Consider the following 17,550-nt stretch of genomic DNA (forward strand, 5'->3'; position numbering starts at 1 on the left):
GTACTGGCTCAGAGTAGTGAATGATTTAAGAAATATAAGCAAATATAAGATCGGTCAAACTCGATCACTACACTGTTGTGTGTATGCCAGCATTTGTTGTACACCCACCAACTGAGACAAAGCCTTATCTGTGGCAGCTCAGTGAGTCTGTGAGGTCTTGTCCCCTACATGGGCCCCACGTGCTGCAGCAGGGCCCAGTTTCCACTGGAACTCCTGTGATTGTTTCCTACTTCCGATACTAAAGAGAGCTGTTGCATGAAAGAGGCAAAAACGCATTCATGCTGCTATTTATCAGCAGCGCATGAACTACGGCAGTGACTGCTGGACATTAATGAGTCGAATACTACAGTACACAGCAAGTCCATTCATAGCATAACACCACAGGACATAATGCCATAAAAAATGAGTTCCTCATATAAAAATCTCATGTTGTAATATTTGTTTCACCGGCTCTTAAACGCAAGACAATAAAACATTCAAAATGACCTTTTATAATGGTAATAACGACGATAATGTTATATCACTTCATTGCACCTTGTCCCATGTGTCTGCACTGAACTAGGTCTGTGATAAAACCAGAACTAAGAATGATTATAACAATCTCTTTAAGACAGTCAGCAAACAATACACAAATAGTTCCAGTGATCTTTTTTTAGCTGTCACTGATCTGGGGTCAGATTTTACAGGTGGCTGAATGGACAAGGTGACGTCCTGCCCAGAGGGAGGGTTGTCTGGGAAGGATTAACGATTCATTAAGGTGAAAGGTTCAAGCGCCAACATCCACCCACGCTTGAGCTGATTGGGCCACACCTGCAGGATCACTGTGATCTCATTCCAAACCATGACTGTGATCTGTAGTGCTGTGTGTACCCAGCTGACCTAGCCTACGACAACAGTGACAGGGACTTGAAGTATACAGTGAAGGATTTAACAACATCTGGTTGCACATAGGTAACACTTTTTAGCCATTAAAACGCACATGCTAGCTGGTCTTCTGTGGGCTGAGGTTTTATATACCAGTTCTGCTTAATTAATATGGCTTATGAAATATCAACACCTAAACGGTTCAATGTTAAGAGCCCTCTGTTGTTGGCCTCAGTGTTTCTGTTGTGGTCTAAGGTGCTGGGATTAAATCGAACATTTTTAGAACAGCTCTAAATCTAATCAGCTAAGGTGGCTCAGCACTCCTGTTACCTGTCAGACCTTCACCCTTGAAATGTCTCTGACCAAACGGTGAAAAGGAAAAAGGATTTAAAAAACCAATAGTGTCTTAGAATGTTTTTCACCCGAGTCATTTTAATAGCCCCACTTTGTGTTTCGTGCTGCTGTGCTCATTTATAGCGACTACGGCATTAGAAGAGTCAAAAGCTGAGGGGAGGGTCAGGACCAGTTCACTGCTAAGACCAGGATTTCACATTTGTTGGCTTATTCTCTTATATCCAAAGGCACCTGTCAGTCTTAAATGTAATTTTTATGATGTAATAATGTAATATGTAATGCAATATAAATAAACTGTAACTGTAAACGGCATGTGTAGCATGCCCTATGGGGGAGGGGCAAACATTGAAACCATGCATTCAAAATTCTTGTACACCCTCTTCAATATACCCCATTCAATCAATGCAGCTGACAACTAGTAACTATAATTTGCACAACATTAAGTCAAATTTAATATGTTCATTTATTGTCTTTTTTAAAGCCTAAGGAAGCCACAGAAAAAAAACTAAGGTAAAATTCAAAAAAATCTTTGGCAGTGCTTTTATATTTGATAATCTAATTCTGATTCCTAAAGCTAAGCTACGTTCATATGAGTGAAAATATCTGTTTACAGTAACACGAATAACTTGTATTTGCCATTGGCCACATCCTGTCAGGTGCATGTTTGTGCAAAACAATGAAGGATGGGTGAGACCGCTGACCTTGAACATTATTTTCGGTAAATAGAGAACTGTTGCAAAACTAATGTTTTTTTTAAATTTTATTTTGTAGAAGCAATTCAAACAGTACTACAAACTGACTGGTGGCAAGAAAAGCAAATGTTTGGTTTGCAAAGAAAACAAAAGCTACAGAAGAGAAACTTTTTGTCGCTGTAAGAAAAATGCCATATAGAAAGTTTTTTTTTAAAGATTTAGCCAAAGTGACTACACCCTGTGGTAAACACTAAACCACAAACCAATGATGTTTGTGTGTGTTCTGGACGTGTGTTTGAGTGTGTGTAGGCTGATGTAAACCCACTGAGGAAATGAGGAAGAAAAGAGAGATACAGACTCTAGAGAAAGAGGACGCGCTCTTTTTTCATTAAACTGCAGTTTCCCTGGTACGTCAAACAAGTATTCTAACGTACAGAGTATTTACATGAGCAGTGATAAAAAAAAAACAGAGCACAGAGATGAATACCTGACACATGCCAGTGACACCCCGCTTTTCTGTACATTATTGGGTCTCTACACAAAGAGGTCTACAATCAAAAATTCAGATGCATTAAAGATATGATGATTAAGAAGTGAGGCACAGTTATCATATATATAACATATATATATATATATATATACATACATACATACATACATATGTATGTATATATATGTAGATAGTTATCAATTTGCATATGCAACATTTATGAATGACTTTCAGGAGAGGGGAGAAACCAAACCCAAGCTTTGCACAGAAAGTGTCTGTTTAAATTTCTAAAATGTTCTGCAGAAAATATACAGTGGCTGTCAGATACTAGTGTCCTGCAGCACCATCTAGTGTGCAGCCCTGTAAATAATAATTTTCTGTGAATAATCAAATTCACAGTTAAAAGGATATTAGTACAAGGTCAAAAGTTACCTAAATTAAATAACATTTAGGAGGAAAATAATGACTTTGTCTGAATTTTTCATCCTGTATTGTACGTTAGCTTGAGGACGTTTAATTTTTTTACGGTATGTCATCAAACGATACTGTTGTTAACATTACTTCTTGGTGTGTTTTTATTAAAACCAAGCTTTAAACCTTAATATTTAAAAAGCTGAATTCATACAGGGCAAGGAGCAGGTTTTACGAAGAACGGATTCACTGACTGAAAAGAGTTACTAGTGGAAGACTGAATTAATATGAATAAAATGCACAGAAATAGCACTTTGACAGCTGTTGGGACGAGGAGCCTTGTACTGTTAGTGTATGAATTAGCCACACAGTCACCCCCACGAAGAAGACTTAGTGTTAATACAAAACAAACAAAAACAAATGCTCGATTTACCTTCCATTTAGTTCAAGTTAAAGCAAAATATTACCCTAATGTTACATAATGTACCTTTAAATCCCATAACACCCATAACACATTCTCTCTCTCTCTCTCTGTGTATGTCTCTCTCTCTCTCTCTGTGTATGTCTCTCTCTCTCTCTCTGTGTATGTCTCTCTCTCTCTCTCTGTGTATGTCTCTCTCTCTCTTTCTCTCTCTCCACGTCTGAGTGTCTCTCGTGTCCTCCCCATTTCCCTGCTTTGTTTTCATTGTCGCTCTCTGAACATGGCTACTCACTCTACCGAAGAACCGTTCCCCTTCCACGGACTGCTACCCAAGAAAGAAACCGGCGCAGCTTCTTTCCTCACCAGGTTCCCAGAGTACGATGGCCGTGGCGTGCTCATCGCCATCCTCGACACCGGTGTGGATCCCGGGGCCCCCGGCATGCAGGTACACACCGGCCGGCAGCTGCACGTTAGTCAGTCTGGAGCTGGCGGAGCTAAAATAGGCCCAGCTCATTCACATCATTCACGGCTCCCACTGTGAACAACATCGACACGAACACAGTGGCAATAATGTGAACACCATCTGTGACAACTATGTCAACATAAAGAATTCTGTTTCGAACATTCAGAACGAATTTAAAACGATTAATATGCTGTTGCATACATTTAAAATTAACTAACGGTCACTGCTAATACTTCATGCTAGCACGTTAGCCCCACGGACTGTGAGTTTTGCCCTGGTGTCAGTAAATACACTCACCTCCCTGGTGGTTCATTGTCTTTAATTTTACGCGAAATAAGTTATATTAAGGCAAAACAACGTAAAATTAAAAGTTTGTTCATGTAACAAGGAATAATCAGCTGCATAATAACTGCTAAGTCACTGGAGTTGTACTACTGTACAGGACAGTTGTTGGCCAACGTTTCATCAGTGCTTTTACACGGAGAAAATTAATAGGAAGCAAACTGATTCAATCTTTAGGCAGGAGCACAATTATTCCATTAAACGTAGACATATTAACAAAAAACACAACATTGTTTTTTTACATTCTGTATTATGTGTTCTAGCTACCGGGATTTGTTGTAATTAAATGTAACACAGCCTAACACTTGAGCCCTATAAAGATACATTGATTTAGCTTGTCAAAGATATCGGGGACGCCTGAGAGACATGTCTTAACATGTCGGCCTTGATTATTAAAACATCGTTCAAAATTATACAATTTCTCTGAATATCTGAGTGTTTTTGGTTTACCTTTTGTATCTCTAAATATATTTTTTATGACAAATCCTTCACAGATTTGTTATCGGTTTTAGGGCCAATGTATTTGTACTCAAATGGGTCAGTACTTACTTTGGTGCTCAGGGGGTGTTTTGATTTACCTCCCGATGCTGTATTCAAAGACAAAATGACAACAGCTGAATGTTGTTGATGACAGCTTTGCTCTTAACGCCTCTCCCGTCAATCCAAACATAGGCCGTATCTCTAGTTTGATACTTCAAATAGTTCTAGTTTTGTGCTATTTATAAGTGATGAACACCACTATAAGATATCATTTTAGTCTGAATCATCGTTGTCCATGTCATATGGAACATTCCTGAGAGGTGTCTTGTCAACAGAATGTTATAGAAATGTAGGGGATTCTGTTGAGCAGACATCTACTGTATATTGACCATAGGTGTGAATGTGAGTGTGAATGGTTGTTCTCCCTAAAAGTGACCGTATGATGGGGCTCTAACTAACCTTAACTATCATAAATAAGTAGTAGTAGTAGTAGTAGTTTTGGAATTTAGTTAGTTAGTTAGTTTTTGGATTGAAATATAATAGAAAATTGATTAGAAGAAAATAAACTAGCAGTTAAGTGTTCTCCAGATTGGTGTTCTTTATCCGTACGCTGCTTGTCTCCCTGTCTCCCTGTCTCTGTTAGAGCTTTGTTAAAATGTTATGGTGACACCCTAGTCCAAAGATTTCTTTTTCCAAATAGAGACATAAAGAAGCAACCTACATCTGTGATGTCGCAGTTAAAAGAAATTGATAATTTTTGAAAAACAGCTTAAAATAAATTTTTGTCATAAATGTGTGTCATATGTGTTTGAAGTTGCCTTTCCAGTAATATGAACCTGAATAAGTTCTTTTTTTGCTACTTTATTAAATGTATTACTGTACTAAATATGTATTGATTTTTTTTCTTTCTCTAGGTCACAACCGAGGGCAAGCCAAAGATCATTGATATCATCGATACCACGGGCAGTGGTGACGTGAACATGAGTACAGTGGTGGAACCTAAAGATGGAACAATCACAGGCCTTTCTGGAAGAACACTCAACGTAAGCAGACACTGTACATTACTATAGTACAACAGAAATTTTATATTCAGACCCCTCATCGAGGACCAAGCTTGCTTCTTCTTTCAGCCCAAACTTGATGTGTATTTCTGTCTCGTCTTTTTATATTGTTCAGATTCCCTTGGCCTGGGTCAATCCGTCAGGGAAGTATCGCATTGGAGTTAAAAATGGCTACGAGTTCTTCCCTAAGGCTCTTAAAGAGAGAATACAGGTGGGATGATGGGAAATTATTTCTGCTTTACCGTCAGCTGATAGTTTTCCGTTTTTCAAGCAGAAATTGTACAAAATAAGACATTGCTTGATAACTTTACTTGGAAGAAAAGCTTTAAGAATATTTTGTTTCATTAAAATTACTAAACTGACCTGTTTTTTATACCTTTTTAATAGTCTGTAAATATCTTGTATACTGATGTGTTATCTCTGCCCACTAGAAAGAGAGAAAGGAAAAAATGTGGGACCCATCACACAGAACAGCACAGGCTGAGGTGGCCCGCAAGACAGAGGAGTTTGACCTGTCCCACCCCACACCCTCCCAGGTTAGACCTTCAAGTTTGGTGTTCAAACTGGTGATGGACTGGCCTTTCATTTGTATGTTTTTTGTATGTTATTCCACATTGTCTGTATCTTGTTTGCATCACATAGATGGAGAAGTTGCAGAAAGAAGAGTTACAATGTCAGTCGGAGCTGCTAGCATCGCTAGAAAAGAAGTACACTGATCCTGGTCCAGTGTACGACTGTGTGTTATGGAATGATGGCAACACATGGAGGTAACCACGCCACCGTCTGTCTTTATCAGAGAAGTTCTGCTTCATGTTACTCACCTGATTGTTTTGTAGGGCTGTAGTGGACACGTCCGAGTGTGGAGAGTTGTCCCAGTGCACGGTGCTGAGCTCCTACAGGGAGACACAGCAGTACGCCACCTTAGGGAACGCAGAGATGCTGAACTACTCCGTTAATATTTATGATGAGGGGAACACACTCTGCATCGTCACAAGTGGAGGTAATGTGACCCTAACACGCCGCACATACAGTGGCTCATGGAAATAAAGCTGTCCAGTCTATAAGCTTTACTAACTTATCCTGTGTCAGAGGTCAGGTGTGTGTACAGAGTAGTTTTTGGAAGTGAGTTCAGTTCACTACATCCTATCACTTTCCTTGGGGCAGTCAAATGAATGCGTTTCTTGTCTGATTAATCACAGAGTAGCTATGGATTAAGTACGATGAATCGTGATTAATCATGATTGTAATTAAGCGTGATTAATCAAGGTTAGTCCAGACAAAGAACTTTATTAAATATGATACAAAATATGCTTTATAATTCTGAAACAGACAGACCAATGTCAGCAGGTAGAGGTCAGTGTTTCTCATTTGTTTTTATCTGCTCTGACACCTTCAACCAAAACAAAAATTGGCATATAAACAAGGTATGCCTCATCTTTGTTGTTAAAGTTTAATGTTTTTTGTTTTAACTTAATTTAATGTGTCTTCATTTAAACCCTCAATCAGAACAGACAATGTTGTCATGTGTGTGTCAACCTCACCTCCTGTTTATCGTTCTTTGTGCTGCTACAGGGGCTCATGGGACACATGTGGCAAGCATAGCAGCAGGTTACCTTCCAGAGGAACCAGAGCGCAATGGCATTGCCCCCGGTGCCCAAATCCTTGCTCTGAAGATTGGAGACACGCGACTCAGCACCATGGAAACAGGGACAGGACTTATCCGCGCGGTTCGTGCCCACATTTGAATGTCCTTTAACTGTGGAAATCATTCAACTATATTTAAACCATCTGTTTTTATATCTTTGTCCCTAAAAGATGATCGAAGTCATCAACTACAAGTGTGACCTGGTGAACTACAGCTACGGCGAGGCCACTCACTGGCCAAATTCAGGGTCCGTATGGTTGCAGAGAAGCATTTTTGACTTTTTGAGTAAATTTGTTGTTGTACAAAAATGTATTTTTTGGCCTTCACGTTAGAGATGTTACAGAAAGAAAATGTCCGATGATATGTTGAATATTTTCATGAATCAATTTCACATTTTGATGACCTGACTGCAGAAGATCTAATAGCAGTGAAGTCTGTGTGTTTATAACATTAAAGAAGTGACGTTAAATATTGCGGTATTGAAGTATGTAAATCTTTGTTTTAGAGTTCATATCTCAACCAGCAGGTGTTTGTTTTTATCTAAATGATCTGAGTTTAGACCAAAGATAAACACACTGAACTACTGAATTTGTGAAGGACAAACTAAGCTAACACAGTGGTCCATTTGTCCTTCAGGAGGATCTGTGAAGTGATCAACGAGGCTGTACAGAAGCACAACGTCATATTTGTTTCAAGTGCAGGAAACAACGGTCCCTGTCTGTCTACAGTCGGCTGTCCAGGAGGAACCACTAGTAGTGTCATAGGTACACACACACACCCACACACTTAGACCTGCACATGCATGGAATGTACCAGTAAACACACTAGAAGCGAGTGATGCTGGGAAGAAACTGAAACTTATCGTGACTGTTGATTTGACAATAGGCTTGTTGTTGGATTTGAATTAAATCAAAGCCAATGTTTTCACAGAATTTAATGCAGATATGAAAAACTGCTGTCAAATATGTGAGGTTAGGAGATGAACCTGTAATTTTAACTTTGATTGATTTATCACCTCTGTTTTGTCCTGAGGTGTGGGAGCGTACGTGACCCCAGACATGATGGTGGCAGAATATTCGCTGAGGGAAAAGCTGCCCCCAAACCAGTACACCTGGTCGTCCAGGGGCCCCAGTACAGATGGAGCCCTCGGGGTCAGCATCAGTGCCCCTGGTGGTGCAATCGCATCGGTTCCCAACTGGACGCTGCGAGGTACTCAGCTGATGAACGGCACGTCCATGTCATCGCCTAATGCCTGTGGAGGCATCGCACTAATCCTCTCAGGTTAGTCCACGCTTAGGGACTAATATACAGTGGCTATAGATATGTGGATATACACAGTATGTGATATTGTCTTGACTCTGTGTGTTTGTTTATGTTTGTGTATATGTTTTATGCGCATGAAGGACTGAAGCAGAATGGCATCAGTCCGTCTGTTCCTGTTGTGAGGAGAGCTCTGGAAAACACAGCCTTGAAAGTTGAGGACATTGAAGGATTTGCACAAGGCCATGGAATAATCCAGGTACCAAGACCTCGTCACACAGGTCTTACTTTTTAATTTGATGTTCCTGGTTTTATTCTAGCTCTGAGTTTTGCCTTTGTCTCCAACTTCAGGTAGAAAAGGCGTTAGACTACCTCACTCAACATGCGTCTTTACCCACAAGTCACCTCGGCTTCTCAGTAAGTGTGGGACAACAGAGAGGCATCTACCTCAGGGACCCGAGCCAAGTTCTTGCCCCTTCAGACCATGGAGTAGGGATCGAACCGTGCTTCCCAGAGAATGCAGGTACTGTTGATACTTTTCAGGAGAACTGTTTTATTTACCATATAACAGTAGAAGGTTATCAAGGCCACGGAAGCCAAGGTTCTAACAATACCCCCAGGTTCCACAAGAGCCTGAAAAGTAATTGAACCATTGAAGAACATTTTTCCTCAGCTTACAGCTGTCACAGCATCTCACATGACTTTACAAACCAGTCAAATTGGTTTATCAAGTCAGAGCGGCTCCCTAGTGTCCATTTGACTTTGCCCTGCTGTAGAAACTGAAAATGTCCTGCACAAGTCCTGGAAACTACTACAATTCTGTCTGTTCCTTGTGCTTTTCATATTCATTACAGAAAACTCTGAGAGAATCTCCTTGCAGCTTCATTTGGCCCTCACGTGTTCTGCTCCATGGGTTCAGTGCCCGTCCCACTTAGAGCTGATGAACCAGTGTCGTCACGTCAACGTCCGCATCGATCCTGTCGGCTTACGAGAGGGAGTTCATTACACGGAGGTACAGACCAGAGTGGGAGGAGACAAAAAATAGGATGCATAATCTGTAACATGGCACTCATCATTATCAATCTGTTGATGTAGGTTTGTGGCTATGACACAGCAGCGTCCTCCTGTGGTCCACTCTTCAGAATCCCGATCACTGTTATTGTTCCGGCCAAGTGAGTTGTTAAGAATGTTTTTTTTGTTGTTTTTTTTATTGTCGTTTTTAAAATGTATTTTTGGTCTTCTTTTTGTTCCAATAGAGTTACAGACAGTCGTCATCAGGAAATGTGTTTCAAAGACGTGCATTTCAGATCCGGGCAGATCAGGCGCCATTTTATCAGCGTTCCTCAGGGAGCCTCCTGGGCAGGTCAGGTTCACACTATTCCCTTCATTTTATTTCACTCCTGTAAATGAGAAATACATGTTGTAAAAACATTACCAGGATTCTCTATTACAACAAACAGCAGACTCCTGCACTCACCCCCCTCCCCCATCTCCCTCCTGCAGAGATCACGCTGACATCTCATTCAGGAGACGTATCGTCCAAGTTTGTCCTCCACGCAGTACACCTTGTCAAACAGAAGGCGTACAGAGCTAATGAATTCTACAAATTCTCCTCACTGTTGGAAAGAGGCTCTCTGACCGAGGCCTTTCCTGTTCTGGTGGGTATTTCTTTGTAGAACATAAAACACACTCACCCCAGCAGTGAGTGTAATTAAATCTGTTACTAAAGGTTAAAATCATCGTTTTAGCCATAACTATCTTCTACGTTGTACAGGCTGAATGTTTACGCACTTCATAACACCACACCTGTCAGTAAACTCTTCTGTTGTTTAAGAAATTTTAATTTTATACGTTAGCCTATGTTTAAGAAATTTTAATTTTATACGTTTATACGTAGCCTAAAAACATAGGCTAGCTATAGTATACTAACTACACTAACATAACACGCTAACAAGTTCAACAAGGTTCTGATCTTATTCCTCATCACTGAGTCCACGCATCCTCTGTGTGAAGACTGAGCTTTGGCAACTCTTTTAATGTGTCCGACTCAGAGCATCAGTTCCACTTAGTCCATTCGTTTCTGCTGCTGCAATGTTGTTTTTGACTGAATACTCTGAAATCTGTGTTTAAACCAGACTACCTTTTAAGATATAATCTGCCTTAGAACTTTCTGACCCTGTTATTTCTTATGATTTCATGCTGGACTTTCTCTGTGTGTCTTGTCTCCTTCAGTCTGGTAAAATCATAGAGTTGTGCATTGCCCGCTGGTGGGCGAGTCTGGGTGACGTCGTGGTGGACTACAGCATCTCCTTCCATGGCCTCCGCACTTCTCCTTCCCCACTGCACATAGTAAGATGAGCAGCAGAGCTGTGAAATTAAGCTGCCAACGTGTCAATATTCTTTATAACTGCTGCCTGTTTTTACCCAGCATGCCTCAGAGGGGGTGACGGGTTTTGATGTATCGTCACCGCTGAGGTACGAGGAGGTGTCGCCGACAATTACCCTGAAGTCCTGGGTCCAACCTCTGAGGTGAGCAGATAGACTCGTGCAGCCGTGCTGTAATTGGTGCTGACAAATGATTGAGGTTTTCATGGTGATTAATTCAAAAAATCTGGATTAATTGTGATTGTAATTAATAATGATTAATTAACATCTATTAAACATTTGTTTTTCTGTTACTGGTGCAGAAAGATAAATATCAGTAGGTAGAGGTCACTGTTTCTCACCTTTTTGTATTAGTGACTAAGACAAATGATGGGATTATTAATCTGGAAAAATTTCAGGAAAAATCTTAGAAAATCATAGTGTCTGTCGTGTTTAACACGTCAACACCTGCCAAGTTCTAATGTCATTCACTGTGTAACCCTTGGTCTTGCTGTGATTGTAGACCTGTCAGTTCAAAGATCAAAGCCTTGGGTTCCAGGGACGTTCTCCCCAACAGCAGACAACTTTATGAGATTGTGCTCACCTACAGCTTTCACCAGGTACTGACAGAACACAAGAGAATTCACAGACAAAAGAAGGTCAGTTTGCTCACACTTGTCAACCATCCTGTCCTCAGCCCAAGATTGGAGAAGTTACCCCCAGCTGCCCCATGCTCTGTGAGCTGCTGTACGAGTCTGAGTTTGACAGTCAGCTGTGGATGCTGTTTGATCAGAACAAGAGGTTACTGGGCTCGGGAGATGCTTACCCACACCAGGTACTCACATCGAAATATCTCTTCAAATGCAGGTTAAAGGCATCAGATGTGGAGAACTAAAATGTAATTGTTAATTTCGTACCAACAGATTTAACCACCTAGTTCTTAAACCATCCCTAATTACAGAGATGCAATGTTAGGCTAAGTCTCAAACCACCCTGAAAACAATGCAACATCTGTTGTATAGTATTATATGAAAGAAATGTTATGGTTGTTTGTTATTATCATATTAATTAGATCAGAAAAAAAATAAAAATCTCTATCCCCTCCACACAGTACTCCCTAAAGCTAGAAAAGGGCGACTACACGGTGCGCCTGCAAGTCCGTCACGAGCAGTGCAGTGAGCTGGAGCGCCTGAAGGACCTGCCCTTCGTGGTGTCTCACCGCCTGTCCACCACACTCAGTCTAGATGTTTACGAGACACATCGCGCAGCTCTCATGGCCAAAAAAAAGGCGAACTCCGTCACCCTGTCTCCAGGTGCCATCCAGCCGTTCTACGTCACATCGCTGCCAGATGACAAGTAGGTCCAACTGGTGATGTTATATATAGAGTCCTTCTTTCAGTCCCTCCTAACCTTTTTGTTCCTTTTTTTCAGGATCCCTAAGGGGACCAGTCCAGGCTGCTACCTCTCAGGGTCACTCGTCGTCCCCAAAAGCGAGTATGGCAAGAAAGCAGTGAGTGTTCCTTTTTACTTTTGGTTTAAATCAGCCCCAGTCTTTAGGACCCAACATCATCGCAGTCAGATTGTAGCATATTATAATTGTAAACAATCACAGATGATTTAATTTATCCTAATGGTGTCAGGCTGAAGTTCACTGAGAATTTAGGAAAGAATTCTAAATTTGTTTTCCTGGAGAAAATACAAGAAGTCACATCATCATCACCTAATACAATTAGTATTTCCTATTGTAAAAAACACAAACTTAGTGCTGAAGGGTTATGTTTGGTTTCACATGTTTTTATTCCTCTAACTGTCCTTCAAATATTTATGAAAAATGTTCAAAACAAAACATCAGTTTTACCTTGCCACAATTTCTAAACCGCTATTTATTTTAAAACACACAAAGTATTTTTAATACACAGACATCGATGATAAAACCTATTCTATACGTTACCTCTTTAGGGTGTAAAAATCCACCTGTGATCAGTTACTATTTATTTTTCTCACCTGCGGTACTAGCATGTCATTTCGTCCGTCTTATTTATACACAGGCTGCTAACACTAGGACTGTTGGGTCCATTGGATTGAACTCACGAGTCAGACTTCATCTGTGGTGTTGTAAATGTTTACCTAAATGTAAATGCATAATAACTGACTGAATGACTTGTTATATAACAAACACAGATTTGATCCACAGTTCTGTAAATACCACCAAGGCATCTGTGTGTTGTAAAGTGTGTTTAGGTTTGAGACAGATGCCCCCTTTGGAGAGGGCAGATCAGATGAAGACAGCAAATCCTCTTTGGTGTGTTTGTGTTGTCTCTTCCTCACTGTGTTATTCTGACCACCAGGGGCAGGCCTCTGCAAAACGACAAGGAAAGTTTAAAAAGGTACTTAGAAACAATGATCTGTCACAGCTCAGACACCGTGTGGGAAATATTTGACTTTATGATGGGGTCTGCTGTATGTGCATTCATCATTTTCAAGCATGTTGGTGTACTTGAGAAATATACACCGGTGTGGTGGTCAGTAAGGTGTAATGTATTCATAGCTAATACACATGGAGTAAAACAAAGTTTTCTTATTGGATCAAGGGAAAGAACCAGAAAGAGGAGGTCTGTAGTTGGAGACTTAGAAACTGGTGATGCTCCTTCCTGTCACTCGTTGGTGATTTAATACAGCCGTTGAACTGTTGTGTTCCTACAGGACATTGTCCCAGTGGTGTACCATTTAATCACGGCTCCCAATAAATCAAAGAACGGAGGGAAGGAGAAGGACAAGGAGGGAGACAAAGACAAGGATGCGAAGGAAGAGTTTGCCGAAGCCGTGAGAGACCTGAAGATTCAGTGGATGACAAAGTCTGTACAGCTCCCATCTGTTTGTCCGGCCTCTCACCACTGGCTTTAAACCTGTGTTCGTTTCACTTCAGGTTAGAGTCCGGGTCCATCTATGAAGAACTGATAGAAAGCTACCCAGATTATCTTCCTCTGTACGTTCAAAGGCTGCACCAGCTGGACTCAGAGAAGGTAAGCCCTGTCGGAAAATCTGACGGCTGCTCCTACAAAACGTCAAGAATCTACGTTCTCACAGTCGCTTTCCCCTCTAACCAGGAACGTGTCAAACGTCTGAAGGAAGTGGTTTCAGCAGCAGACATTGTCATCTCCCACATCGACCAGACAGCACTGGCCGTTTATTTCACCATGAAGACGGACCCTCGGGCTGAAGCCGCTTCAATTAAAGTGTAAGTAAAACCCAAGAGGGAACGTTGACTGGCTGTATATATGTAAATATATTGTGGTAAATATAAATATCCTCTGTGTTTTAGTGACATGGAGAAACAGAAGTCATCTCTGCTGGACGCACTGTGTAGAAAAGGCTGTGCTCTGGCAGACCAGATCTTGCTGCCCACTGTCCCTCCACAAGAGGGTGCTGGTGCCCCTAATGCTGTGCATGTAGCAGCAGACGTAGTGGAAGTGGCAGCAGCAGAGGAGGGTGTGGAACAGGTGTCCTGCAGCTCTGATGAATCTCTTCACAATGAGGCCAAGGCTCTGATGGATACTTTTTGGGAAGTGCAGAAGTGGGCGGAGCTAACAGACTCTAAAGTGAGTGACAGGATTTTCAATCAAAACGTTCCTTAAGTTATATTGTTTAATTTCATCAGTTATTTGAGAACATGTTATTTTTTTCTGTTTAGTGTCTAAAACACATGCTGATCGTCTAATTGTATTCCCTCCTCATTACTGAAGGTCCTGATGTTTTCGTATAAACACGCTCTCGCAAACAAAATGTACGGCCGAGCCTTGAAGTATGCCTCAAAGATGGTGGAGGAGAAGCCCAGCAAAGAGAACATGAAGAACTGCTTCCAGGTATAACACAGGAGACCTCTCCAACATTCAAAACAGTGTAGTGTACAGCAGGGGTTTTGTTAAAGGACTTCATCATCATCATCATCCTCATCATCATCTAAATGTCATCTTCACTGACCTGTGTCTTGTTTTTGTTTTTCAGCTGATGAGACATCTACGATGGACACACTGTGCTACCTTCAGTGAGAACTGGCTCCCTGTTATGTTCCCCCCTGACTACACACCTTTCTAGGCTCTCTCACACACACACACACACAGTCACACACTCACACACACACCCCCACACACACACACACCCCCACACACACACACACCCACACACACACACAGTCACACACTCACACACACACCCCCACACACACACACACCCACACACACACACACCCAGTCCCACACTCACACACACACCCCCACACACACACACACCCACACACACACACACCCACACACACACACAGTCACACACTCACACACACACCCCCACACCCACACATACACACACACACACACAGTCCCACACACACACACCCCCACACCCACACATACACACACACACACACAGTCCCACACTCACACATACCCACCCACACAGACAGACAAACAGTCATGAAGAGACAGCTTTGCCATACACTGTCAATCACGTTGGAAGTCCTGTACGACGTCCCTCAGGGTCTCACCGTCTATGCACTCACTCTGGACACAAAACCAATCCATCTCAATGGTCTGATGCACTGCATGGCTTCTCATGTGGACGCCCTGAGTCCACGGTGTTGTCCAACCACGTAGCTGCATCGGCCACGAGCTGCAGATGTTCTTGCTCCAGCATGGTGACACAGTAGTTCAGTAGAACCCCAGCTGTCTTTACGTCCTTGTCCTCGTCACGTACTAAAGCTTACGACCCCACCTATCCCCCGTCGCTGGCTGGACGCTGGACTTTCAACAAAAGATAAGCTCAGTGGCAGCTGTAAATACCCCCCAAAAATACTCCTAGAGAACCGTGACCACTACACACAAACACAACAGGACAATAGCAGATGGAGATGATGGAAAGAGTCTGACTGCAGACGTTCGGACTCTTGAGGAATCCGGTCACAGATTTTGAAATAGAAACTTTGTTATAACTTGCAGTAGGAATATAAATGTTTCTGGTTGTTTTTCTGTCTCCGTCCGACAAACACAGACACAGCCTCAGAGTACTTCAAAGAGCTAAGGTGCCTTTTATTACTTGTACCTTATTTTCACTGATGGGCCAAAGAGGAGGCAGAGAGGGTTTGATGACACACCGCTGCAGAATCACAGCCTTAGTCGTCACTCTTAACTCATGCAGCCGTCCCACTCATCAGCCATTGTGGTCAAATGTGGAATTACAGCTCAATAGTGGGATGTGTCACAGTGTGCAGGCTGCAGACACTCTTCCTCTGTGTTCACCTGAGGTGATGGTTCTCTTTGTTTGTTTTTGTAGTGTGGTTGCTAAGACATTCATTAAGTCTCGATTTGCACTTTGTTATTTTCTACTGAAGGACAATTGTCACCGACACATTCACAGCTACAGCTTCAAATCTTCACCAGACTTCATTTAAAACTTTATTTAAAAAGGAAAATGAAACTGCAAATCAGTGCAGCATTACTCCCCATGCTGCACTTTGATCCACTAACTCTATGAAACTAAATTATAAGCTAAACTTTGGTCAGTTTTTCTTGACATTTTTCTGTATTCAAAATTCAATTTGAATTAGCGACAAAAAAACAGGTGAGAAACACTGACACCTAGCGGCTATTATTGGTCTTTCTGAAGAAAAAAGATTTATATTTATATTTCTTGTTTTTTAAGGATTAATTATAATCACATCTGGGATTACGCCACACACTTTCTGTTTGATCAGATTTAAAATTTAAATTGTTTGACATTTTATGACATACACCTTCAGTCAGCCACTCTATAATAGAAAAAAAACAAAACAGAATCTTCCACTTTACCTTGGAGCGTTGCTCACGCTTATCTCGCTGCAGTGACCTGAGTGCCACATTTCACTTCCTTCAAACAGACCTCACTCGGAACCGATGCAGCGTTAACCCATCCGTCTTTGTGCAGGTGTTGACAGAGTCATAAATGTTGTTGTTTTTTTCTGCAGCGTTCTACATAAATGTAACACTTGTAAACACTGTCACTAAATGATGTACAGACACCGCAGAAATATTACAATGCAATAGGTCTATCATACAAATGTTATACTAATTAATGTATTTTGCATATATGCATGTCTCCTACGGCTGTGGGGAGCGGGGGTTATTTTAATCAGATTTTACTTGGTTTCACTGTGTACATTTTTTATTTACAACAAGATATTGACAACTTTCACTTTCTTAGTGTGTTTGCAGCTGATTTTGTTTTTGTTTTGTGTTGTGTGTGTACATATATATTCCATGTTCGTAAGCAAAGCTGAAACAATAGCCATGTTGATGAGATGTAATGGTTTTGCTCCACTTTTCCTGTAATTACAGGACCTTACCAGTAGTTTTGTTCCTCTTTTAACTAATTTGGTTTGAGTCCCTTTAGTCGCAACCTTTTCATCTATTTATTGTCTATGCAGAAGACAGAGCATGAGTTTGATATCGAATTTTTTCATTTTTTTTTCTTATCCAGTTTTTCCCAAACTTATTTGAGCCACAGCATTTTTTAAAATTAAGAATACTGTGCACCTGACATTTAAAAATGGTTACTAAAAATTAAATATAATATTTTCTGGTTCACAATTTACTGATTCAGTGTGAAACCTGGGCCTGTTTGGTTGAACACACTGCTGATCTACTCACAGGAATTGAAGGAACGCACAAAAAGA

The 17,550-nt window shown here is 41.2% G+C and overlaps 1 protein-coding gene across 2 annotated transcripts; it reads left to right on the top strand.

The window, feature by feature from the left end:
- The first annotated feature begins 3,435 nt into the window (after positions 1–3,435).
- tpp2 (tripeptidyl peptidase 2) lies at positions 3,436–17,176 on the top strand. 2 transcript variants are annotated; one of them, XM_025055666.1, is made up of 30 exons: positions 3,436–3,677; positions 5,432–5,560; positions 5,694–5,789; positions 6,010–6,114; positions 6,221–6,345; positions 6,415–6,578; positions 7,151–7,305; positions 7,394–7,470; positions 7,860–7,987; positions 8,256–8,504; positions 8,627–8,742; positions 8,835–9,006; positions 9,338–9,495; positions 9,579–9,655; positions 9,740–9,846; positions 9,987–10,141; positions 10,716–10,832; positions 10,912–11,012; positions 11,371–11,467; positions 11,545–11,682; positions 11,959–12,203; positions 12,279–12,357; positions 13,196–13,234; positions 13,551–13,702; positions 13,774–13,870; positions 13,955–14,085; positions 14,170–14,446; positions 14,591–14,710; positions 14,853–14,967; positions 15,250–17,176. In XM_025055666.1, exons 1-29 carry the CDS (start codon positions 3,513–3,515, stop codon positions 14,940–14,942), a joined length of 3,861 nt encoding a protein of 1,286 aa, XP_024911434.1. In that variant the 5' UTR covers positions 3,436–3,512; the 3' UTR covers positions 14,943–14,967; positions 15,250–17,176. The 2 variants fall into 2 exon arrangements, with proteins under 2 accessions (XP_024911434.1, XP_024911435.1); XM_025055667.1 differs by lacking the exons at positions 13,196–13,234; positions 15,250–17,176 and having other exon boundaries at positions 3,438–3,677; positions 14,853–14,992.
- The last annotated feature ends 374 nt before the right edge of the window (positions 17,177–17,550 follow it).

This window comes from Cynoglossus semilaevis, chromosome 5, assembly GCF_000523025.1.
Source record: "Cynoglossus semilaevis isolate Cse_v1.0 chromosome 5, Cse_v1.0, whole genome shotgun sequence".
Lineage (NCBI taxonomy): Eukaryota > Metazoa > Chordata > Actinopteri > Pleuronectiformes > Cynoglossidae > Cynoglossus > Cynoglossus semilaevis.